Raw genomic sequence first — 26391 nt, forward strand, 5'->3', positions numbered from 1 at the left:
CCTTTCTCTCAGGCAGAAACAGAGTCGCCACCTAGTGGACTAATATTTAATATGAATGGGTTTTTCGTCTTATTGCTTTGCATTAAGGCAAAATTTTAAATCAAATACTTTGGGGATTTTAAAATCATTTTATGAATGGGCGCGACAACGGCTAGTTAATTGAATTATCTTCTGCAAACTTCCTCAGTTTCTCAAACCCTAAACCCTAAACCAGGGTGGCCACCTTGTTATTAATTGATCCTGAGCATTTTTGAGGCAGCAGTGGTATCCCACCCCCATCTTCAGTTTCACTTCCACGCAAAAGTTAGTGCGTGGAGGGGCCACGTCGGGTCGTGAAGCCCTCGAAACGGGCTTTGTGCGGTCAGATACAGCTGCGAGCGCCCCTGCCACGGGCATGACGTCACGGGGTCGTGTTCAGGAAGCGTGACTGCCCGCCGGTCACGATTTCAGTGTGCTGGTTGGGAAGATAATTTTTAGATAGTTTTGAAGTTGTATCGAAGCGTGCAAGAAGGAAACTTTTTGTAATGCAAGATTAAACATGCCTTTTCCTTTAAGTTTAAGTTAAACACTAAACTCGCGCCTTCTTAAATTACGTAGCAGGGTTCTGCGGTCATTTTCTCTTTCATTTCGAGAGTGCTGTTTTAAATAATGGCAGGTAAGCGGCGTTCAGATTCGTATCTGTATCGTACGTTTGTTTTCTGAAGTGCTGCCGGGCCGGGGTTTACTGTATGTCGTCTGTATTAAGAGAAGGTAGGACGAAAAATGTCGAAAAAATGTCTTAAAAAGTATAAGTACAAACTTAAAAAAATTCTGGTGGTTTCCAATATTTATGTCGCTTCCTTCTACTTTGGGTGGCTGCTTAAGACCGCAGCCGAGTTCCACCGAAGTCCTTCAGGATATTTAAATCCTCTTATAGTTCAAGGAAAAATTAAGTGTATCAGTTAAAAATTAATTAAATCAATTTGTGACGGATGTATTAAACTATCCTCAGAGTCGCGCGTAGATGTTACAAGGTAAGAGCTTGGAGTAGAAGTGAGCTTTGCATGTGTACTGGAATAAACAACACCTTCCGTTTACATTTACTTGGTTGACGATTTATATCCAAAGCGCTCCTTGCTCAAAGGTATAATAGCAGTGTTTCACGTGGGGTTTGAGCCTTCAACACACTGTTTTGTAGAAGTGACACAGGACATGAAAGCCAACAAGAAATCTGCTATAAAAGAGTTTTCTTCATACTGTAACGCAGACGGCCACCATTGCAGGTTGTTCGAGCCGGCTTACCAGCGCGTTGACGTCACCGCCCTTCCCTGTGACGCGAGATTTCCCTTTAGCTCAGCTGGCTGGGTCCCTGTTGAGTGACGCCGGAGGCCCGGGTTCGAGTCCCCGACGGTGGGGGGGCGGCAGAGGCGAGGGCGCATACCCACGTGAACCCGAGAGCGCTACAGTATAATCTACCAGAAAAGTGTTCTGGCTGGTTTCATATTGCGGCTGCTAGTTGTCCGTTCCTGCTCCCCAGCCTGCAGAGATATCCAGCAGGACAGCCCCAGTTCTGATGCAAGATGAGAGCTGCGTGCGTCACCTGTCAGGCGAAACAGCCGGGGCCCTGTGTTCACTTCGGGACCCGGGGTGCTATCTGTGTGGAATAGGAAACGCTATTTTCTGTCTTCATTCTAGACTGAAAAACCTGTAGTGTGCTTCCAGCTGAAAACCCTGTGCAGCCGTAGGACTGGAAGCTGACTGTGAGCTCTAAATGTGGCAGGAATTCCCACCTTTCACAGACGCTGTAGGCCTTCGGGAAGCTGTGCTTGCAGGAAAGGGCACCAAGATGGCCGTCACGCCCGTGAGCCCTCTCCCGCTGCTGCTGTCTCCTGCCTCGGCCCGGTCTGAGTGCGCTGCTTTCTCTGTCCCCCTGCGCAGACAAGAAGCTGTTCAGCGTGCGGACCCGGCTCATCGATGGGCTCAACCCTGCGGTCATCAGGGACCTGCTGGACGACCTGCATTCGGACGGGGTGCTGAACGACGGAGAGGTGGAGGAGGTGACAGAGGGGCAGGCTCGCACCCGGGACAAGGCGCGCTGCCTCGTCGATATGGTGCGGAAGAAGGGCAGCAAGGCCAGCGAGAAGCTGATGACCAGACTGCAGGAGCGCGACGGCAGCCTGCACAGACAGCTGGAGCTGGACGCCGAGCCGGCGCAGGGCGGTGAGTGCAGGCGTGCTTGTAGAGCCCCAGGCTGCCTCTCTGGAAAGTAGAGAGCCCAGACTGGATTCTGCACATGCCTTTGAACATCTCAGCACAGCTTGGATTCCTACATCAATTCCTGCCACCGGCCGCCAACGTCTTTCCCTTTGCTTACCTCTATATCTGCCTTCCAAGACGAGCTCAGCCTTGTCTTAAAAAAATATTGACTTTCCTGGCTAATCAGTGGGTTTGAGCAACCTGCCCGAAGGTGGAGATTCCTAGGTGTAGGTCCTGTGTACAAGTAGACAGTCCCAGCCTCAGTCCTGAGGCTGTGGAGGCCTCCCCTGCAAACAGGTCCAGCGCCTGGCAGTTCTCTGCTGAATCTCTGCCTCAGCTCTCCTGTGAATATGGCCAGTCACTGTCCTGCCTCAGGCTTGTCATTTTAATCATTGCTTTCTCATCTGCAGCCCCTGTGCCCATCATATCCCAGCAGGAGATGCACCCCCCTGGCGTCCTCGTCCCCTGCACTCAACAGTTCTACTCCCGCGTCATTGCGGAAGAAGCCGATTCGGTACTGTACCGGTTTGATCACTTCTGTGTTTATCTTGCCCCTGTAGTGGTAAAGCCCCAGAATTTAAGAGAGAACAGACACTGAACCTTAGTTTTGACCCTAAGGGTTCAAAGAAATCAGGCACAGTTTAACCTTTTTTCTCTCTCTTATCAAATCACAAGAGCGTGTATCTAACATTGTTCTGAGGAAGATGTGGTGGGATTTATTATCTAGTTATAAATGCTATTTTTAGCAGCGCTGTCCGGAATTGCCCCTGCTGTCTGATGGCACATCCGGAGAGGCCGAAGGGGCTGTAGGGCCTGGTGTCAAATTCCGGGTGAAACGGCAGGATTCTCCGGCTGTCTCCCAGGCTTTGGTGTTTTCAGCAATCCCACCCTGCCTTTCTGTGAACTTGGTGTCCTGTGTCAACAGGTTTATCCGATAAAAGAGAAGTCTGGTCGGAAACGCCTGGCCCTGATCATCAACAACATCCTGTTCGATCGCCCAGACATGGAGAGGAAAGGGGCGTCCAAGGACGAGGAGAACATGGAGAAACTGCTGAAGGACCTGGGCTACACCCCGGAGACCAGCAACAACCTCTCTGCTGAGGTACCCCCAAAACAGGACACAACCAACAGCAAGGGAAATGAGAACAGGCCTGATCTGAGAAAGACTAGGAATACGAGCGACGTCCCGAATTCCCTCCTGACTGTGGTGGTGTGGGGGTCTGTATTTAATTTGACCATCTCGCTGCTTGATGGAAACACCACAGGTCTATCACACACTCCAAACAGTGAACTGTGCACTACTGCAAGGATTGTAATTTACCAGCAGTGTGTGATCATAATGAAAAGTAATTGCAGTCCTTACTGACTGATAATACTAATATTTGGCGCAATAATGATATTTGTGCTTCTTCACTTTACCTGTGTTATCTGCCCTGGTGGCCTGTACTCCATCACCGCTGTGTGTCCACACTGCAGGCTGGCTGGGTTTTGGTTGTCCAGCCCCTGTGTGACTCCTCCAGTTTGTGCGAGCTTGTCCGCTAAGCAGTGTGCTGCCTGGGGTGGTGTATTTGCAGGACATGGAGAAGACTCTGAAGGCCTTCGCCAAGCGTGAGGAGCACAAGGAGTCGGACAGCACCTTCGTGGTGATCATGTCCCACGGGGTCCGGGATGGGATCTGTGGGATCCACTACCAAAACGAGGAGAGCAAAGATGTGTTTCCGAATGACAAGATCTTTGAGATCCTCAATACCCAGAACTGCCCCGGGCTGAGGAACAAGCCCAAAGTCATCCTCATCCAGGCCTGCCGAGGAGGTGAGATGGAGGGAGAGCTCTGTGACTGCAGTGTCCTTTCATGATCATCGGCCCTTTAAAAAGAACCAGTTAAGGGACACAAGGGTAATTGTGGCATGTTGTCTTCCTGAGTTTAGTTATTCTGCTGATAGCGTAGAGCACGTCCTCGAACTACAGGGTCAGTGGATTAACTCCACTGGCAACGTCCTCTTGATACTCTGGGTGTCGCACGTTTGAGCTATAAAGTACTTTGTTACAGCAACGTAATGGAACAGTAATAGATTACTGCTTTGCCAAGTAATGCATGTATTCACCTCTTTCTGTGCGCATCTATAATTAGGGCCCTGCTTTTCTCAAAACTGAGCTCCTTTGACATGATGCTGGGACAGTTTAAAAACCAGCTGGGATGAAAACATAAAAAAAAACTGCTGAGTCCCCTTTCTTTCAGAGCTGATCGGCAGCATGAGAAAACTAACCTTGTGACGGCTCCTTGTAGTGCCTGTAATGTGCTGCTGCTGAAGATAATAAAGCAGCAACAGGTCTCTGTATAAATAATCCCAATGGCAGGCAGGTAGCAGGGCAAGCAGCTGCGTGAGCACACAGCAGGCAGCAGAGTCAGGCTGGCACAGTGAAGGTAAGTGTGGTCCAGGCAGACACAGTCCAGGGTCATAAACCGGGACAAGCAAAGTTCAAAACCAACAGAAAAAACCTGAATTCCTGAATTTTGACAGATTAAATAGTCTTGAACCACCTGAGGCGTGAGTGCTGGATAATTGCCTCCAGGTGGAACAAGACTCCAGTCAAATAACTTACCATGGTATCTGGCAAAGAATAGACAGGTGTCCAGCTACCATGTAAATACCAGCTCACCTGCCGTTCCTCCGCTGCAACAAGCATGACAATAGCCCCAGACAGACCAGTGCCAGTTCCATCACGACCCAGCCTTTCTTGGGAAAGGGCGAGGTCAAAGGTCATGGTGTGTGTAATTGCAGAGGGGGGCGGCTATGCCTTTGTGAGCGACTCTGTACCTGTGGATCCCAGGGAGTACGAGGATGATGCCCTGAGGAAGGAGCACAAGGAGAAAGACTTCATCTGCCTGTGCTCCAGCACTCCAGGTCAGGACAGCCAAGGATTTGTCTCAGCAGGGCGAGAAAGGCACAGTACTGCCCTGGGAGAAGTCTAGACTGCAGGCCTCTTGTGTGACTATAGTATGATGGCAGCTGTTTCTTGGAGACCTTGTGCATCGGCTCAGTAAAAAGCCCTGATGTGTAAAAACACATGAAGAGGTTTACTAATGAGGCAAACCAGCTCATTTTTTACTCTGCTCCAGATTAAGTTGAGTTACAGTATTTGACAAATTAAGTGTGGAATTAATTTGTGAACTTTTTATTGTTCATGATGAAAGTCATGACTTTTTTTAGACTTGGTGTGCCCAGCCAGTTATGGGTTTGTTCTAAAGCCGCTGGCTGCAGTCATGGCTTGTGTATGGAAATCCCTGCCTGGAGCTACGTCTCACGTGCTCATGCAGGGAGATTGGGGAAGCGCAGGTGGGTTCTGTGACATGACCGCAAATCGAGATGCATCGAGCCAGGTGATGATGAGGCTGTTTAGCTCTCTGATGTGCTGTGAGTCTTGACCCTGTCTCAAACGCTGCTGCCTTGTTTCTCTCAGACAACAAGTCCTACAGGCACTGTGTGTTAGGGACGATATTCTTCCAGCGCATTGTCGAACAATTCCATGCCAACGCCCACAAGGACCACATCGACGAGCTGTTCAGGAAGGTGAGTGCTGCAGCCTCTGTCTGTCTGACTCTGACCAATGAAGAGCATTCGGAGGTGCTTTTGTTACCTTTGTGATGCCCTTGATTGATCCAGGCAGACACTGCCCAGGGGTCCGCGCTGCTTTACTAACCAGACCGATCCCGAGACCACGTGGACTCTGTCTGGCATCAACACGGGGGAGGAAAACATTCGGACAGAGATTCAGATACATAGGGCAGGAATGTAATGTAGATTACTCCATTTTAATCAGAAAACATTAAAAAGTACTAGAATCCAATTCAGTGCAGCTTATATCAAAAGAAAAAGGAAGTTAGCTAGGCAGCAATAATTTTCCCACAATATTTCCTCCCAGGTGCAAAATGCTTTCCAGGATTTCCCCATGCAAATGCCTAGTAAGGAGAGGACCACTTTGCTGAAGAAATTCTACCTCTTCCCTGGGCTGTGAGCTGTACACTCAGCCTTGCTGCCACCCCTCCGATGGGTTACTGCTGAATGGAAGGGAGCCACTATGAGTCCCAGATCTGCAATCTACAGAGCTTTTATTTTTTTTATTTTCTTACTGAAGCAGTTGTAACCAGACGGCAGGAAGCCTCAAACTCTCCGGTAATCAGCTTTTACTTCCCCAGTCCTCCTGTCGTCTGCTGTAGCAGAGCCCCCGTCTTAATTGAACAAAACCTAACCAGATCTTTAAGAATTGAATTCTTCCGCTACTCGCTTCTCAACTCCAGCTTCTTTTGTCTCTGGACATTGTCTTATATACCAGACAAGACGGAGAACCAGCCATTACGGTTTGATCTCCATTCTTGTCTGCAAAACCTCCTTGATTCTCAGTTACCTACAAGGACTCGGACATACGGTTACAGTCACATTAATAGAAGCAATCTCTGTTTGTCAGGCCAGTGGGCAGTGTCTACCGATGATAAATACAAATGAACAAAGTTTCCTTCAATGCAAATGTAATGGATTTTTAATGAAAATACAGTGCCATACCTGCTACATCATTTCAAAGTGTGCTTCTTGATGAAACAAAAGAGGTATACATAAAATAAACTGAATGCTAAACTACTAAAATTAGTTTTCCAACAGGATTTCAAAGTCTCGTAAGGGCTGCTTCAGCAGTCTTGGAGAAATGGAACAGATAGCTGGGACTGGGAACTGGAAGAGTTCAAAGAGCACCAAGGAGGTGTCGGAGTGTGCAGTGGGCCAACGGTTGAGCCAAACTGATTCCTGAAATAAAATAGGCTAAAGAATGTTAGCCAGATATTTGACGTTTGTATGGAAATTTAAAAGGAAATTGATTATAAACTGTCATTGGGCGGACGATAAGAGTGTCCTGGAAATAATGGGCCTTAATTAACAGATGTTTAACTCACTTTGAAATGACGCGCTAAGTGTGACCCTAAAGGACAATTGTGCTGTGGCTGGGAGATGACTGCAGCTGCAAATGATTTCTGCTCTTTAGGGGCCCACATGAGATGGGGAGGAGAATTCTGTAGCTTCTTGTATCCTGTATAGCAGGCCTTGAGGTTACTTCTAACACATTTTTATCACCATTCTCACAGCACAATGAGGAAAATAGCTGGTCTTCTAGTTTGTAGTCCTTAGGAATAGTGGGATACACCACACGTTGTTCCTTTCCACTGTGCTGGGTAGGACAGATCAATCCTACAGGACATATCATTCTCCAATATTATCAGTCACACAAGAAGAAAAGTATTAGACACTCATCAGGTAAATCTTTCCACCTTTATTTTCTTCAACAACATTTCAGTGTTTTTTTTACAGATATATTTGACTGTTTAAAATTGCATAAGCTTTTATTCATTGAAATACTCAGCCCATATGAAAAATAAGAATAATTATAATAACAAAGAGTTACACTTGAAAGGACCAAAAACTATAATCTTATTGTATTAAAAAAAATAACCCAAGTATGACCTGCGAGATTTGGCACGTCCTACAGTAAAGCCACCATGTTGCATGTTCAGTATGGGACACAACTTCAAAAGCACACTTTGTTTTTCCAGTTTTGTGAGTTTCAGTCTGGCTGGTCAGGAGAACAGAGTCAATTCAGTAATTTGTGTGACAGCTAGCAGGACGAATGGCTCTGAAAGTCTTGTACATTAATACATTAATTACTGCACTTTTTTAAACTTTATTTTTTGCAAATATCTTTGGTTTGGGTGACATCCCAGATAGCATCTTATTTTGGGCCCATGCATGCATTCAGTGTGCTGGGTCGCAGGTAAGTCGGGGGTGACAGAGTTTCATGCTGATATCACATGACTTCTGATCTGCCTATACTGGATATTTGCTACAAGCGGAGTGCCAGTCACATGGTGGGAAATTGAACCCTCTTTCTATGTGAGGTTTGGGTTTGGATGCTAAACAGGTGTTTCACAGTCCAAAAGAACCAAGAAGGTTCCTGAAGCAACCTTCAACAACCAACAGAGAACAGACACTAGGATGGAGGTGTAAACACTGAAACATAAACTTAAAAAAAATAGAACAGAATAAAACCAGCAGGTGTTTTAGACACAGCATCCTTGACTTACGAGACCGATGCGTTCCTTGAAAGTCATCTGTAAAGTGCAAGTTCTTGAAACGAAAATGACTTAATTTATATATTAATAACAGCAAAGGAAAATAAATATGCAGTACATGTGTAAGCATTTATTATAATAAACGAATGTAAATTAAACCTACAGTAAAATGGATAAAACAAATAAAGCTGAATAAAAATGGAGTGGGCTGTGCATCACCGACAGGCCATCGAGGCGAGCTGGTGCACGATGGGAGAGGAGAGCTGGCTGATTAGTGTCACTGTTTCTCCTCCAGGGCTCGGTCTCAGACTGCAGGGAGCTCAGTCACGCTGCTCCCCAACTGGAAACTGTGGTTTAACATTCCTCAGAAATATATACCGTTTCTTAATTCAGGCTGAAATAGTTCTCTCCTTAACATGTTGGTTACAGTCAGTAACAAGCGACCAGGAGTGTTGCAGACACTATACTCTGTAAAAACAGTGGAACGCAGGTACAGAATGAGTGGAACTCCCACAGGATTCAACTCTATTCCCTACTCCTTGTGTGAGGATCCCTCGAGGACAATTCGGACTGAATTTTTATGGCTTTCAGGTATTTTGTTGACTCTAGGTGGAGTTACGGTGCTCTTTTACAGCCACCTGATCATAGTTTATATAGTATTCAATCAATAAAGCTCTAAAAAAGTAAGCTACTGCAGTACATGAAACAAATATTCAAAACAAGATTCAATACAGTGTATCTGTAAAGAAAACTTTGCTCATTTAACATTTAAATTTAAAATTGGATAAAGAAAACAATTAAAGTCTAGAGTTAATCAGATAAAACACCAAGGAAAACTATAACTGTTGCTTAAAAGACTTTTTAAAGGTTAAAGGACAGGTGACCAGTCCAGAGCCGTCTCTGGATTCCTGACTCCTGTATTTACCACCCACTACTGACAACACTCTTCCCCTCTCCTTTACAGGAAATTCTTCATTTTAAAAATGTTTTTTTTTTTAATAGAAGTATATAAACATGTGGAACTGCTTTTATCCGGGAGTCCAGCCCTCTAGTGGGACGTGGTCCCAGGCTACAAGCCCCTCTGTGCACGTGCACGCCCGCAGGGAATGCGGTTCGAAGTCACCTGGGAATTGCGTGACAGAACACATCTGGAATGTAAGGATTTTTCAGGAACCCATCTGCCGTGTAAATCGAGAACGACTCGGACACTCTAGACGTCCTGCCCATAGTACCAGCATGCTGATGGGCGCTTGGAAGATTCGATGTCGAGCAGAGTCTGACGTGACTACTGGCTGTGCAAGGCATGATAGGAAGGGCTGTAGAACTACAGATCCTGCTTGAAGGATGCTAACATTTCACTTAACCTTTCTGTTTTCAGGTGACAGTCCAATCATAGAATTTTTGTAAAGGAGAAGTTAGTGTGTTTAAAAGGGTTGTCCATGTTGGAACTTGGATGAAGACCTCTTGGGCTGTTAAAAATGTTTTAAAAAATCTGTGGCAGAACTGACAAGCCCAGGAGGTTAGGAATGTTCATTAAGTACAAACCAAATTGCCATGTGAGTGATTGCAATTTTGTAAAATATAAATTAACAAGTGCAGAACAGAAATATTAATAGTGATTGCATACGATCAAGTAATGTGATGGCGGGCATTTCTAATCATGAAACTGCGCTAATGCAGCGATCCTCCTGTGACCCCAACTTAGTTGTGACCAATACTGCAGGGCCTAGTGATATCCGCTGTGCACATCGTGAATCCCTGTTTTGAAAAGCACAACTGAAGTGCTGTTGCAAGTGGAGCCGATGCTCTTGTGCTGATGTTGTTCCATCATTCCGGTGGACTCGTATAACAAGAACAACCTGGATGTGGTTTTGGACCTAAAGTCCAGAAAAATGGATTATTATGGAGCCCGACAAGATTGGATTATCTGGGATATCATTGCTTGCGAAAGAAGAAAAATTCTACATTGAAACACTGCGGCCACGTTTACTTAGTTACCAACCTGCACAGACTGATGAGGATTCGAGCCCCTTTTCAAACTGACCGGAACTGTACACAGAATTTGCACCTGATGACTGATGTGAGCAGATACAGGTAAACGGGAAGAGTCAGCTATGTTAAGAAGTAATTTCAGCCTTGAGGGACTCTAGTGACTTTTTCCAAGCCCATGTCGTGGATCTGACTGTAATGCTCTCAATCTGATACAAGAACTCCACACAAGACACTTTGGCCAAACGAGACTTGTACTGCCGGAACCGTGTGAAGTCATTTCCCCTTTCCCATCTGTGCAGGCTGGGTGTGGAATTGCTCATCTCTGTTGACGTTTGAGCCCAAGCACAGCTGAAAGCCTATTGCTTTCATGTCGAGCACCGCTGCAGTTTCAGGACTACGCAGAGGAAATCTTTTGCTTTTCTGTTCCAAACAAGCATCGGCTAAGATCTGCACGACAACATTGCTGCAGACACAGCAGTCGCAGACCGAAGTGGAAGAAGATCTAGTTAGAAAAAAAACGCGCAACAGCTAAGACAGTGGGCACAGCTTGAAGGAGATATGAGAGCAGGTCACGAACAGTTGGCTAACCCACTGAGGCTCCTCAACACCCGCAGACTGAGGCCCTGACAGCTACACCTGCCAAGAGCACTACCTTCCCAGCCCACTGCAGAGAGCACAGCAAGACCAGCGAATGACAGGCCCAGGCGTAGCTGGACACCAATGGACAGTACAAGCTCAAAGACACCTGAAAGTTCACAAACAAAGAAGAAATAATAAGAATCCCGACCATAAGAAAGCACTTCTTCACAGCTTGAACAGTTATACATCAGGACAAAAGAAAGACAAGAAGAGGAGACACGCCTAACCCACTGCACTGAACAACAAGAGGACGACACCAGTAACTCAGATCGGCCTAACATGCAAGCTGATTTTTCTTTTGTTCGTCACAATTTACACGGCTCCCACAATATACACAAGTAGCTCCCGTTAGCTGCTTATTAAGGAGACAAGATGGACTGGGGTTGAAGATCTGGCTGCATTATACTTAGGGTGTCCTCTAGGCAACTCGCAGCGGAGCAGAGGGCATGTTCAGAAGGCGTTTTCATTTGTTCAAGTCTGATCCTTTCTAATGCAGTTATCATAGCTGCCAAGGCAACCTCTCACCCAAAAGCTCGCCGTGCCCACGTGAAGAAGAGATCGTTACAGAGGAACAACGTGGTCCTTCATAACTTAGCAACAGCTTCTAGCACAGGAGTTGGGGGATAGATCACATCTGTCCACGACTGACGATTTAGGGTCAGAGCTGCACCTTGATTTTACTCTCCTGTACCGGGGACAGTGCCAAGGGATACTATGAGCCCAGCGAGCATGACGTGTGGCATGCATCCATAATGCCCTCCCTTCATAAAAACAACAAGCAGCTTCGGACAAGCATTACAATTCAATTAAAAAAAACTCGTTAGAACACAGACGCAGCCACTCAAATAGGCAGCATGGCTGCGCTTCTTAAAAACTAGATTTATTGAATTGGAATGTATTTGAATCTGATGGCTGAATTAGTTGACCTTCAGGCAGTTGTTTGGAATATTTGGAATGGTTCGATATCTCCACACAAAGAATAACATAACAAGGGATAGAACAACACAGCACTATCCTACATGCAGTAGGATCAGTAGTGGTGGGCTTTTCATCAGTACATATACAAATAGCTAAAGGATACCCGAAGCAAAGAAAGAGGCACACATCAGGATGCAGGGAATGTACTGTATCTCAAATATATATAAATTGATAACGAATGCTGCAATGCTTATTTTGTATGTGCTGTACAAGTGGATAGAATCTTAAAACTCGTTGATTTAAATGGAGCTTTTGATCAAAAGGAAAACTAATAAAGACACGTGTGGTTTAATACAGGCTTTAAAATGCACGTGAGCACACACACACACACATGCACACACAAATAAAGAGTAAAAGGCTGCTGTTCACTAATTTAACATCTCCAAAAACACAGCAAGCCGAAAGAAAAGTTCATCTATAACCTTGTGACAAATAATACTGATGGAAAGTTCTGTTCTCTCCTCGAGATCTTATCTGGGGCAACACCAGCAATAGGAAAGGTTTTCAGAACTGTTTTTCGCCACTGTACAAGTTGTTCTGTTTCCCAAACATCATGCAAATATAACTCCAGGAGAGGGGTGACAGCTTAAAGACCAAATACAGATCTCATCCATCCCTTAGAGAGTCCAAAACAAATGTGCTCTTTCAACCTCCACTTCACGATTTAGTCCTAGTCTAGTTCTACATCCATGTTTGATTTTGAGGGACTTCACAAGGTGTAATCTGAGCAAACTGGACAGTGGCCTTACAACCAAAACAGTGGAATCAAGGTGGTACTTCAAAATAAAAAGCAGACATCTCATAACAGTTTGGTTTTGTCTGCAGAAGATCAAACTGAAGTTGCAAATGAAGTCCAACCTCCAACCTTCTAGTCAGTTGTAGATTCAAAACCCATTATTTTGCTGACAAGATCGTACTGGGTAACAGAAACAACAAAGGATCCACCCATCTCCATCCAGAGACTCATCTTGTCACTGGCTCTAGGGTTAAGATTTAATCTGGAATTAATTAATTTTAAAGCACTTAAATTTAATGCAACAGCTGGACAATCTTTTGCCTTTTGTGGCATTTAGACAATCTTCTCTCTAATGTTTCTTTTCCTGGACCATCGGTATTATTCTTCACAAACAGAGGGCAAGGTTTTGATCTAGTATTTTATATCTACATTTGCAGTCATGGTTAATGCTCAGTAAGCAAAGTGATGCATCTCCCCACACCCTTCCCCAGGAAATCCAACTGCATTCTGATGTCTAGAATTTCAGCATCTTTCAAGATGGCAACTATTTTATATAACCTTTGACTCACATAAGACATTATTATTGTGCTTGACTTTGCACAAGCCAATATAGCTTTTGGTCTAAGCCTTGCACTTTCTGTTTTAAAGTACTGATATGTATTAGGTATGTTGCAATTTTCTCATTTTTAATTTTTTCTGGGCCATCTACTTTTGGGGGGAGAGTTGTTGTATATTTTTTAATCATTGGACAAAAGCTCTATAATCCTGCCTGATCAGATGGAACTGAACTTCATTTCCATCATAACAATGGAGACTTTGTCAAAGAGTTCTTGGTCCTGTACATCTCAGAGATCTGAACCCGAAATTGCTGAGGAGCTGGAACTACTGTTCATTAATCAGTTCCATTCGTGATCCAATGAAGCAAATTAGCTCAATGAATCGCTGGAGAGAGAGGCGTCCAGAGAGAAAATGGAAGACTATATATATCAAAAGCTGGAGCTGTGCATTGCCAACTACCCAAAAAACTGAAGAACAGATTTTATTGCAATTACCTCTAGATACTTTAAGGTCATAAATATTTGCAGAATCAGCTTAATACAGAAATATTCCCTGTTCCCTCCTTAGTAAAGAAACACAGTGATGTTGGAAAGTGTCCCACTGGTGTTCTGGGATACTCCGGAAGGAAGCCCTGCAGGCCTGTAGCACACAAACCTTTGTTTCCCAACAGGAGGAATTCACCTTTTATTTCCAAAAACGAAGTGCAGTAAGTAGTGTGGCAGAACATGCTATGTGAACTCCCTTCATACTGCTGTTTCTCAAAAGAGGCGTATTGCAGTCCAGTGCCATCATGGGCCTGTAGATGTACTTTAGCTCTTATTGACACAGAATGCTGTGTGTGAATAACTTTAACAAGATGTTTGAATGGCTTTTTCCACCCAGAATGAGGATAACTGTCTTCTCTAGGAAGCCAGTGAAAGCTGGATCTTCTCTATATAGTCCCTCTTGACATAAACCACTGAGCCCTAGGTGACTACAATACTTCCAAAGGTAAAGGATGGGATGTGCATATTAGCCACAGAGTCGCTCATTATGATGACAGTTAATTTGGTACCTTAAGATAAAAAAAGAACAGATCGCTACTGAGACCTTCCTTGTGGGATTATTCACAAAACCAAGCAAGGAGATCTTCAGATCATTTAGCCATTAGCAGCTCAGCAACAATCATTTGCAGCATTTCCTTGGACATTATAATGTCCCTCTCTAATGTTAGTGTTTCAGCTGGAATGACCTTTTCACTTGCTGCCTTGGTACAGCTTCAGATTTTAATCAAGGACTAAAACAACTTAAACCACTTCATTTTACTGAAGACAATTTTTAAATTAACAAAGTGGTTTTGATAGTTCTGCTGTACTTTTAGTCAGAGCACTGAATTAATGAATAAATAGCTCTGTAGTCCAATGTGAACCTTAATCAGCCGAGTAGCTAATTGCATGATTACTTGTTAAGAACTTAACCATTCAATAATTCACATATAGAATTTAGCCACTGCCTGTATTGGACCAGAGAAGTTTTTTTTTTCTTTGAAGAAGGAAAATGAAAAAGAAACAACCGTTATTGGAATACATGTACAACATTGAATTTGGCTAAATTACCAACACCCCTCCCCTTTAAAATGAAAACTCAAAAACATTTTTCTTTTGTCATATAACAACATTCAACACCCAGGTAACACATCGCAGAACCACACAGATACAAAACTCAAATGAATCAAGAAATCATGCATAAGAAATACTCCTCCTGCTGCGGTTTCTGTTCTGTTTTGTGGGTTGTTGTGTGGCAGATTGCACTGTGTTGAGTGTGAGCATATGTTTGCATGTGAGTGTATCAGCAAATAGGTGTGTGTATTTTTGTGTGTGTGTGCACAGTATCCATGAGTAGCGATTGCTGCTGGTCTACGTTTCATCCCAGAGTCCCTGCAAGACTGGATGCAATCACAATGCCCAGCACCACACAACATATAATGATCATGATTTTCTTCTGCATGGGGAACAAGAGAAAATATATACGCAAATACATCCAGGCAGCATGAAGAAAGGAAAGGACAAAGAGAAAAGGTTAGTGATCGTTCCAAAATGATTTATTAACCGTATGCCTATGCCAATACCTGCACATTGTTTGATGTACTATACAGAAATAGTTTTGAAAATTTGCACTCAAGATTTTGTTGCTTTTGTACAGACTTTTAGAGGAGATTTTCCAAATATTTCTGCTCTGGTTCATAAATTACTCCCAGTTTTCAAGTTTTAAAGCTGAAAATATGCAAAATGTAGAAGTGGCGTTCAAATGTAATTTTGTTTTCAATTAAATGTATTTTTGAAAGTTTAATGGTATTAGAAAATGTGGAGTAAACTATGTGCTCAAGCAAAAGAATGGGAAAATCACCCTTCTTATTTGTCTTGGACATTTTTCCAAAATGATGTATATTTGGAAAACAATAGGCTTTTTAACCATGGAAGACAGAGGGTGTTAAATAAATGTACACGAGCCCAGTCGCTGACCCAGACTGGCCTCTGCTAACGTGTCTCCAGTGTTTTCAGATCATCTCTCTGCCACTGAGTTTTCACTCCTGTGGTTCTTCCGCCTTGGTGGTGGTGGTGTTCTTTTATACATTTGGAATCGCTATTTTTTATAACATATCCACCCAATTGTAAAACAGCAATTGTTTGGGGGGACTCTTTCTAGACTTCTTCATTGCTGGAGCTGCTGTTGCCCTGACAAACCACTGGGTGGGGTGACTGATCCATATTCTAATGGAGAGCTTGCTTGGGATCAGCCACTCCAGTGAAGCGACCCCGGCGCCAGTTTGCAATCTGTACTCAGAGTCAGTGCCTTCCATGACTGGCTGAATTTGGAAACTCTTCCTGTCCCAGGAAGCACCTGTCTACCCTTCTTATGTACCGCACATGGCCAGACCCGAGCAACACTGCCTCTTCGGCTCGTCTGTGAGGACAGAAAGACTGCTCACCCATAATTACGCTGTCCCTTCTCATACTCTTGAGAACAACAGCAGGGCCTCCTGTGCAGCCCTGTCTGTGATAACACAGCTGTTATAACACTATCGGATGTCACCTTGCCTTAAGGAAAGGCTGGATAATTATCATGAGCCCTGAATCTATATTACATACCACCAGGGCTGCCTATACACTCACAATTCTGCATTTCCCTGTCACAGCTGGTCTGGGCTCCTGCGTGATGTTCCCTAACAAAGCTGTTTCAACCCAAACTCCAATGGCTGTGGCCTTAGACAGACTGCTGTCTGCAGGTGTACGCAGTCTCTTGACAGTGAAGAATGAAGAATAAAAACTGCAATATGGCTATAGAAGTGCTTCTCTGTTGGGTTCTGCATACAGACCAGATAGCACAGACCGAGCCAAGACCACTGGACACGGGCACCCCCATGGTTACAAGCCTATTATCAGCAACAGTGCTAAGATCTGATTTGAATACAAAACACTTTTAAATCACATTCACCTTTCAAACAAGAACAACAAAACAACAGCATTTCCGAAAAAAGCACAGTAATCGCCCCTTCATAGAAGGATACAGAACATGCACATGCTCACATGCACTTTCCTATGATTTAGAAGCAGCAGCACATCAAAGCAAGGCAGAGTGAAATGTACTGTAGTGTGACACTCCTACATTAATGCTGCTTCTTTCTGCTGTGGAACCATGTGGAGAAGCATTACATAACCAATTCGGCTCATAGCACTTCTCAACAGCATCTGATCTACAGCACTGGCCCCGAAGTTCCAGCTCTGCGACTGTGAGTTTAATGACAACAGCCCCACCACCCACTGAGTTTTATACAGATATCAAGGGCATTAAAGACCTTCTGCAGGACCAATTTTATGCCACTGCCTTCTGAGGCACTATTAATGCTTTCTGTTGAAAATATAACCTTCAGCAGAGCAGATTAATAAAATGCAAGCTCTGGTCTTTTAATACTCAATGAAAAGTACAGTAAGGATAATAACCTCTACATTTTTCAATGATAATTCCAGTAAAGGCAATGTTATTATACCTTGTCCATCTTCTTAGCAAATAATGACTTAACTAGCCTTTAATGAGTAGAATTTATATTTACCTTAAGCTCATACAGAAACACAGAGAAAATCTCCATGAATTAGACATACAGTATGTTATAGCATCGTGTTTGGGAATACTTTCACCAGTGCCCATTTTCAAGTTTCAAGTGACAAGAGCACCTTCGGCTTCACTGCAGGGCATTACTCACAGTATTCTACCATCCCAGACTAACCGGACAATTGCCCAGAAACTAAGAAACTAAGAAGTGCATGTAAGGCCGAGATAAAGCGAGGGAGTGTGGAACAAGCTAACCAGCCATCCCACTGTTGACTCCGATATCCCGGCCCTCTTCAAGAGAAATCAACAGGTTGGATCCTTGGATCTATTAGCTGCTAACAGACAAACAGGCCAGACAGGCTGAATGGCCTCTTCTTTCTTTTACGCTTTCTTCCTTCTACCGCCACTGCTGCTGCTAACAAGGGCTGTTAGGTTTTCAGAGGCTATATGGTGAGGAAGCTTCTGGTGACACAGCGGTTCATCAGCAGTGAAGGAGGCAGGACTTGAACTGGGAACCTCCTGGCAACGAGTCCAATCTCTTAACCACTGAACCGCCCAGCACAGGGTGAACACCAGGCAGAGCTCCTGAGAGAAGGAGGAGAGGATGATATCCGTCCCGTCTGGGATTCCTGACTGTATCTGTGGGGTGTGGGGGGGCCTCTCAGAAGCTGGCGGACCCCTCTGGCCGCTAACTGAGCCCAATGGCCAAGGCTAGGATGAGAACAGCGAGAGCGAGCGCCAGGCACACGCCTATCAAGAGCCCTTTCTGCAAGAGGAAAAACACAAGGGAAAGCGTGACTCCCAGCTGAGGAGACAAGGGCAGAGCTCCCGTCACAAACACGCTTCTTCGTTTGGCACCGGAACAGGAGAACTAGCAGCCTAAAACTGTGAATGGAAGTTATTCAATGCAGTTCGACAGGCCTCGCCCAGCTGTACCTGATCACGTCATTAAGAAATTAGCTACATGTACGGAACTCAAACACCTCCCTTCACTTCCTCTCCAGCACCTCTCCTCCGCTCCATCTCCACCTCACAGCTGCCCCACGGCTCTTTCTGGCTGGGGTTCGAGCCTCCTCGTTCTGTGGCCTGGAGGCTGCCTCTTAACCAAGCAGGACAGGCCATACCTGCCTCACCAAGTACTCCAAACACTCGCAACGCATTCAGCTCTTGGCAGCGTTGTCACTAGTGAAATCTAGTAAAAGAGTAAAGGCTCAAGGAGATGGGTTCCCAGAATGACTTGCCCAGTAAAGGTTCTTACTGGGAGTGCAGGCTGAACTCAGGGAAACTGGTGTCATGAATGGTCAGATGTTGCCGTTTTCTCTGCCATCTTTCGTCTTCAAGCTTTCTCTATAACCAATGTTATGACAGTGGGATTCTGTAGAAGCTAAAGGGAGAGACGTCTACTTTCCAACTTATTTGCTTTAGACTTGTGTTGAGAGTACAAACTTAATGAACTGCCTTCAAATGTGGTACCTCATTTATCGGTTTGGTTGCAGTTCTGAAAACAACGCACAACAGAAAATAGATCAAAATCCTTAATTATTGTAAAATGCCACATGCTATCAACTGGATTCTCAAAGAAACGGAACAGAAGTACACACTGACGGTCAGTTACACGTGTCTGTGTCATGTACCTACCGAACACTTAATTCTCATTTTCCTTCAGCTGCAAACAGCCCTTTGAAAGGAGCAGCCTTGGCCAGCTCCAACTGGTATCTCTGTTGTCTCAGATTCACCTCATGCATCAGGCAAGCTCAGTCTGTGGTGTCCATTCTCAAGCCCACCAGGAAAGACCTGGATCGCAACCGGATCTGGACCTGGTACTGAACTCCCTGCTCCACAGCTGAAGAACCCGGATCATGACTGACTTGACTGAGGATCATGACCGAGGTCTGGGATATTATAACTGCCAAAGCATTTTTAAAAAATGTTCTCCTTTTGGAGAGTCAAAAAGACTGTGGCTTTTTGGGCTACCCCTTACTCAGAAAAACAAAAGTATAATTAATCAGTTTGAAAACAGGGCTCGCTGGTCATACTGAAAATAAAATCATGGTGTTGAGTACACAAAAGTGCAGGAAGGTTACTTAAAGAGCAGGAAAGGTTAATGGTTTGGCTTTGGGAATCCGGCCACGTCACCTTTAAGATAAAGTAAAAACATTTGATCTTGTTGGTGTTCTGGTAGTTTGGCCGTCAGAACGACTTGATTCCCAACGTCCCCTGCAGCTACACTGCCACTGCCACAAATCAAACCAGCCTGAACAATCGCACACGAGTCACCAAGTGACACTTACATATTAGTTGGCGGGCATTTAATTTACCTAGCACGGTGACAAAACAGCTTTTCTGATAAATAGGGTATTTTGTCCAGTTTCCATAACAAACCAACTAAAAGACAAAACGATGATTTAAAATTTGGTACAATGTATGGTTTGAAGATAATTTGTCAACTGTGGCACAGAACTGAAGAACAACTTTGCTATTTTAAACCACCAAGTAAGAAACTGCTACAAATAAGTATTTGTTTTATCTGCATTTATGGGGATAAAGGTTGAATATTTGTGCGTTATGAGACCAGACTTATATATAGGATCAATACAAGAGGAGAGATAGGACCTCTGTATAGAGTGCCTTGTTAGAGTATTCAGATCCTTGCACAGATTTCGAATTGATCACTTTAAAGCTTGCAGGCTTGACAAGCCATTCACTTGAATTAGCCATTAATATTTTTATACAGACACCTTTCTCCACACATTCAAAGCAAGAAACAAAAGAAAAATAAGTAAACAGACAACTGATATGTGAGAACAAAATTCAAAACGTCATGATCTAACAAGTATTCAAACACATCGCTGACGCAAACCGGAATTAATTTAGCCACTGAAATTACCCTAATGAATCAAACAATTACCTAAATGCACACTGTATAATAATATTGGTTCACTTGATTTCAGAGTAACGACACCTGTCTCTGTGAAGTTCTTTTCAGGCAAAGATTCAACCGTGAACTATCAATTCCTCAGACAGACAAGTTAATGCCAAAGTACACTGTCCCTTTATATCCCTCTATAATCATTCTCAGAATCTGACTGAACTACTGAACTTCAGATTAGGCTTCAGATATCCATAGTTTAGAGCCAGACAGAGTTTCCAGCAGTGCACCAGAGCTGCTCACAGAACCTGGGCATGTTACAGAGTCTCAGGAGTTTGTGCTCCTATCACGTTTATATCATCAGCTGCTGGAATGTACAGCACAGCCTGGTCATTTTTCCTGATATTCAATTTATATCTGTATCTCTGTACTGCTGATATATTCAGGGCTTGAATATCATCTTTCACCTTTATACTATCTTATAACATCCAGTTCTAAACAATATACTAAAATTTAATTAATAACTGTATAAACTCAATTTAAGGGGTCACAGATTGTAAAAACATCTCAGCTACTGTACGTGTTCTTCTGTTAGAGCACTGGTTCGCAAACTTTTTGGACGAAGTACCACCTACAAGTCATCTTCTCATAGGAACCCCAGAAAATCTCAATGACCAACATGAGCGCGCATGTGCGCACACACTCACACATATAATAAATATTATAATAATAAACTTTACTTGATATAGCGCCTTTAAAGGTGGCTTCTCAAAACACTTTACAGAATGACAACAGGAACAACGACAATTAAAAATAAACAATAAAAAAGCACCATTTCAGTGAGAGGGGTGAGCCTGTTCAGTCGAGCAAAGCAGATGTGAATTCAATGGTCGAGCCTTGATACAATTCACAACAGTCTAACAGATTTTAAATCCTCGTTTAAATCCGGCATTTCCTTGACGGCCAAGCCCTGGCGGTGGCACTGCAGTTCATTTCTGGAGCAATGTCTCGCATTCGTGCAACTACACCGCTGTGTCGGCTTGTCATCGCTCCAGCACGCACTGTATCCACTCTCTTGGATAAACTCACTCAGAAGCTGAAATGTGTGCTCTCCTGTAGTTCCAGTTGGTAGCGGCTTACAGAACGGAAAGTCCTCATGGGACATATCCTCAAACTCGTATCTAACGTACACGAGCAAATTGGCCAAGTCAAAGGCATCGACAGACTCATCTAATTGCAGTGAAACACATCTGCTCATCTTTAACAGCTCTATCAGCGTACTTTTGACATCATTTCAATAATTCTGCGAGTGACTGTCTTTCGAAGGGGGCAGCAGGTCGAGCTGTTTAGCAGCTTTTTCTCCACACACAATACGTGTCAGGTAAACAAACAGTTCTTCACACATAGTGTGGCGCTTACCTGCTTTAGCAATCCGCAAGCTTGCATTTCCCCCGTTTCCGTTGCAGGAGTCCTCAGAAGTTAGAAGAAGTTATTTCATGCGCATGGGAGCGAAACAGAGACGCTCGGTGTATTTTTCTCGAATTAACCTAGAACAGTCCTTAAATATTTTTCTGTTATCTATCACGGTTTACTGTGCTCACAAGATTTCCAGTGTTCCAAAATCACGCCCATTCTCCTACCTCCCTATCCGCTGGAGATAACCTTTTTTTAAATACAATTGTCCGCTTATGTTAGTAGTACGCACTCCTATACAATGGTATAGAATTACGTTGTAGCTCTTGTCCTCTCAAGTATTAGTGCGCGCTGTATTGTAGTACGTAGGCTGCGTATTTGACACATAAACTCATTTTTATTAAAATAGAAAATATGAAAACCTGTCCCAATTTTTCAGTGCACACAAATTTCCAGGGTCAGCTGGCGCACCACCGCGTAGTTTGAGTACCACGGTGTTAGAGGAAACAGAAGTTCTAGTGAAGTACTTCAGGATATGCCCAATAGTACTACATTGTTTTATGATTTCATCATAATCCAAGTACAATTGTATTTTTCTAAATGACCTCACAGTTATTAAACAGTATACTACTGTTTTATAAAGATAAGTACTTTGTCTGCAACTTAACTTTTTTCATTTTTTTACTTTAATTTAGGTAGCGCCCTAATAGCAGTTTGAAACTTGTGTTCCTGTGCACTTTCCTAACGTTTTTTATCTAAAAGATTTTCCTGGCCTTGTTCAGTTCTGATCTGTATTGTAAAAGTAGAGATAGTAGCCTCCCACTGTTTCATGGTTAATTAGCAATTAATAATCCTAAATCCTCAACATAAATCCTCAACACTTCTTCCTCTATTTGGATGCAATACTCGTGTGCACCACAAGGTGGAGGCATTGATTCAGCTCTCCCAACAGGAGCCCCAGCTAACCCAGGCGGGAGAGAGAGACGAACACAGGCTGCGGCTTTCAATTATTCATAGGGCCCACAAGCCAGATGAAGTCATCTCCAAACACCACGCTGTTTTTTACAGACTGTTCGGAGCTCGTAAGGAAGGAGATTTGTGTGGAAGGTGCTATGGTGTGGAGATGACCAGGTACAGTCGCTGTGCAGTCTGCAAGTGGCTTTGAGGCCACAGGCACCACTGTGAGGGCAGCACTGCGGGGTTTGTGACTGTGCATCCAGACAATGCCAGAGAGATACAGGAAAGTTGGGGGTGGGGCTCAGTCATAAACTAGCTGTAGTGGTGAGAGCGCTTGAGGTACCACTGTGTCTAATAGCAAACATGAAGCACAGCTGATCATGTAGCTGACGCTGCTTGCACCACACGAAGAGCACATCACCTGCTCGCACCGACAAAGGCGTCATCTATCCCTCTCCCACGTGAGGGTCACGGCAACCCGGAGACTCTCCGCTCTCCGGAAACATCAGGGCGCAAGGCAGGGTGGCACCCCGGACGGGACACAAACACTTTGCGTACGCACACTGGAGCAATCTAGAGACACCTGCTGTGTCTGTGGAACGTGGGGAGTACATGTAAACGCCACACAGAGGTGTCCCAGGCCAGAAACCAAACTAGCTGTGAGGCAGCAGGGTTAACCAGCACCCCCCGCCTTCCACAAGACGCTTACGAGTAATTAAGAGCCTGAAAGTAATGCAGTGCAATGAACTGTAAAGGGAACTATGAGAGGATTTGATTCAGATTCCTGAAAATGACCGATAAGGCAGGCGCAAAGCATAACTACAGGGCCAAGCGATCAAACAGAATGCTGGGTTTTGAGGACATTGACTCAAGAGTGTAAACATTTAATCCTGGTCCTGGAAATCTGGGTTCCAGCAGGTTTTAAATGTCACCCTTCGATCATCCATCTCCGAGGCCTTCCAATCTAAGCTTTGCCTTACACTTTTGCAAAGGAGCTGCTCAGATAAGCCAGGAGCGCTCAGCTCTGGTCAGCTCTGGGCCTGCAAGGCTGGGTGCTGCAGGGCTTTCACTCTGTCATCTGCTTGATGTGAAAATGACACAGATCTACGCCTCAAAATCGATGATTTATGGGGGACCAGGACTTTGGGAACTTTGGGAAAGTCTGCAGAAGTAGACCGGGGTCTACAGAGAGGTCTGTGGACGTTCTGTGGGTTCAGGAGGCACAAGGATCTGACGAGCTTGACAACATCTCAGAATGGCATGCTGCATGCACTAGCAAAGCCGACTCACAGAGACGGCACAGGTCTGCAACCAATAGGAGCCTCCTTGGCAGAAACAGCACCATTTAACCACTGTGAAGCATCAGCAGTAGACTCAAGGGTGGCCCATCCACAGACTCCATCTCCCTCCTAGATGACCTCAAGCCTTAAGTGTGTGTACGTGTCATGGTGTGCCGTCTTTCCTTCTTTCTTTCTGCTCGTCTGCTCCATGTCTGCTCACGCAATGCTCATGCAGGAGCCCTGACTGTGTGGTGACTGGCAAGTGTCTGGGCAGACAGGGTGAGTCTGTCTCAGAGGATTGCTGAGCTGATTGCATTAGGATGCAGAGCAAGCAGAGAGATTTCTTGGCCTGTGCAGACCTGAGAGCAGGCAGACCCTTTTTCATTTCTCATACACACTAATTTTTCTCAACAGACATCAGCTGAGTAGCACTGAAATCCAAGACGAAGCTAAAGCAGGTCCGCTTAGCTCTGTGCAGATGAAGACGGGTGCGTTGTTTCAAAATTCATTTTGTTGTGCTTATCTTTTCTTATAGGATTGTTTTCTCACCTGAGAAGCTACTCTTTCTCGTTTTGGAAAACAGGAGACTTGAGGTGTTTATTACAGCGCGAACGTGAATTGATTCTAAGAAATAAGTCCTCTGTCTTTGATAACCATTTGTTGACTAGTGTGGACTCTGTAGAGTAAGACTGAGTTAATGTAAAAGTAAAAAACATGCTCCTTCCTATTCAATCTATTCTAGTCCTGTTTGTATTAGTGTGTTTTTTAAACAAACCGTGTGGATTTAAACACTGTGTTGCTTCTCTGTCACTGACACATGGCAGCTCACTCAGTCAAGGAGCCTTGTACTTTGTGGTCCCAGAGACTACAAAGGGATTGTTTAAAGCTGTAGTGTAATAACTGCTACACTCCCCCAATCCAGTTGTGCGGAGGAGTCTTTATTCGGAAGGGCACAGTACATGTCGAATGGTTAAGTCCGGAAGTTGGAAGAGGTCTTGTTAAGCAGAGAGAACTCTGTTATAATGTTCTGATCTCTTCTCTCCACTGTCTCTCTGCTGCTGGATGGGCCCAGAGGACGCCTCCTCTTCTTCATGAAATACACTTCTGAAGCATCTCAGCAAAGACACTGGACGGTGAAGGAAGCAGACCCTGCTCAATCAGAGCGCAGCGGGCCCGTCTGAGGACCAGCCTGTGGCTGTGGCTGCTCGGGAGGCTTCTTTGGTTGCAGACTTCCGCCTCGCCCTGACCCCTGACCACTCACCCTCCTCGCCTTACTCTGGTACTTTACAGCCTTCTTGGTGTCAGACACGGCCCTTTCCACATAATCCACCGAGTGCTCCACGTTGTACTCGATGCGGTCGATCATCTCCCCCTGCGGCCAGCACAGACACACAGACACAGAGACACAGAGAGGGGTGTTGAGAGACGGCTCGGGGACGGGCCGCGTGGCCACTCACCCGCTGGCTCCGGCCCTTGGCTTGGCCGGCCCGCTGGGTCTCCTCTCTGGCCCGCTCCACGAAGTCCGCAGCGGCCAGCACGTTCTGCTCGATGTTGTCCGCCAGCTCCCCCTGCAGGCCGAGAGCAGAACCCGCTCTGAGAAGGAGCCCGTTCCTGCAGCGCCAGTCTGTTTAAAGGTCTTATAGTTGCCCGACATCACAATATCAAAGAGCATTGCCTGGCGGGCTTCTGGGGGGTGACTGATGCCTGTTTGGGAACTTATAGCGATGTGTAGAGGATCTGGAAAGCACCAAAGAGAACACACTCAAGGTGCTGGTGCTCCGAATCCAAGCAGTTTTGCAGGAGTTTTAGAGTCTGAGTACAGCTCTGGTCACCCTCTGTTATTACTATGAATGGGTGTTTAGAAGTTGCCATTGCATGTGCGTAAGAACAGAACTACACACTTCACACATGGCTTCTGATAGAGTTCTCTCTGACTTTCAGTTATCTGCGAAATGTCACATCTAACAGGTGTGTGTTATTTAAAATGCACTCAGGCCGGGCGGGAATGAAGCCAGGTCAGGTCAGGCCAGGATCTACAGATGCCCCTGGCCGACTGACTGGACTGCCCCTGGGGGCAGCTCAGCAACAGCCTGGAAGGGCAGGGAGCTCGTCAGATCCTGGATTCCACTGCGGCCCTCCCGAGGGTCATGGTTCTGCCCGGCGTGTGACACCGCCGCAGGGCTGACCTTCTGGCCTGTCTCAGGACGTCAGTCACCCCGGTCTCAGGAATGGAAGGAAACCCGGAAATCAAGGAATTTTCCTTATTTAGTCCACAGGCAACTTTAAGACCTTTTAGATTTATTTATCAGTTAAATTTAACTTATTAATTAAAATAAATGTAATAAGATTATCACCAATACTAATTAAGAAACCAAGCGAAAGAGTCCAGCACAGCAATGTGGCTGAGGACGCGAAGTTATGAAGAAGTATTAGTTTTCCAAAGGATATGGATCTAAATGCTGGGTTGCTTACTGCCAGAGCAAACAATGTGTCTGTAACATGTCTTAAACGCAGCAGATCTGTAATATGC

At 44.8% G+C, this 26391-nt stretch overlaps 2 protein-coding genes across 4 annotated transcripts in view; one reads left to right on the forward strand and one right to left on the reverse strand.

Annotated features, from left to right (window-relative positions):
- The first annotated feature begins 404 nt into the window (after nucleotides 1-404).
- Nucleotides 405-6878, forward strand: caspa (caspase a). Of its 2 annotated transcripts, none has more exons than XM_088906637.1 (8): nucleotides 405-655; nucleotides 1918-2199; nucleotides 2646-2749; nucleotides 3161-3337; nucleotides 3810-4047; nucleotides 5019-5141; nucleotides 5698-5807; nucleotides 6160-6878. In XM_088906637.1, the coding sequence occupies exons 1-8, from the start codon at nucleotides 649-651 to the stop codon at nucleotides 6250-6252; spliced, it is 1134 nt and encodes a 377-aa protein (XP_088762763.1). In that variant the 5' UTR covers nucleotides 405-648; the 3' UTR covers nucleotides 6253-6878. The 2 variants fall into 2 exon arrangements, with proteins under 2 accessions (XP_088762763.1, XP_088762762.1); XM_088906636.1 differs by lacking the exon at nucleotides 405-655 and adding an exon at nucleotides 696-750.
- Nucleotides 6879-7534: 656 nt separating this feature from the next.
- stx1a (syntaxin 1A (brain)) overlaps nucleotides 7535-26391 on the reverse strand; it is a 102528-nt gene continuing 83671 nt past the window's right edge. Inside the window, exons 9-11 of one of the 2 annotated variants that reach the window (XM_088906639.1) lie at nucleotides 25319-25429; nucleotides 25123-25233; nucleotides 14886-15233 (exon numbers count right to left, since the gene is read on the reverse strand). In XM_088906639.1, the coding sequence (XP_088762765.1) occupies nucleotides 15156-15233; nucleotides 25123-25233; nucleotides 25319-25429 (300 nt within the window). In that variant the 3' untranslated portion in view covers nucleotides 14886-15155. Of the gene's footprint in view, nucleotides 15234-25122; nucleotides 25234-25318; nucleotides 25430-26391 lie in introns of both variants that reach the window. The other variant, XM_088906638.1, reaches the window with a different exon arrangement.

Source organism: Atractosteus spatula, chromosome 27 (assembly GCF_055471065.1).
Source record: "Atractosteus spatula isolate fAtrSpa1 chromosome 27, fAtrSpa1.hap1, whole genome shotgun sequence".
NCBI classification, from domain to species: Eukaryota; Metazoa; Chordata; class Actinopteri; order Semionotiformes; family Lepisosteidae; genus Atractosteus; species Atractosteus spatula.

Bases quoted from the DNA above. Each gene is read 5' to 3' on its own strand.
- caspa (XM_088906636.1), top strand. From the start codon at position 729: ATGTCGTCTGTATTAAGAGAAG. The intron at 751-1,917 runs GTAGGACGAAAA...CCCCCTGCGCAG, and splicing joins GTCGTCTGTATTAAGAGAAG to ACAAGAAGCTGTTCAGCGTG. The intron at 2,200-2,645 runs GTGAGTGCAGGC...TCTCATCTGCAG, and splicing joins CGCCGAGCCGGCGCAGGGCG to CCCCTGTGCCCATCATATCC.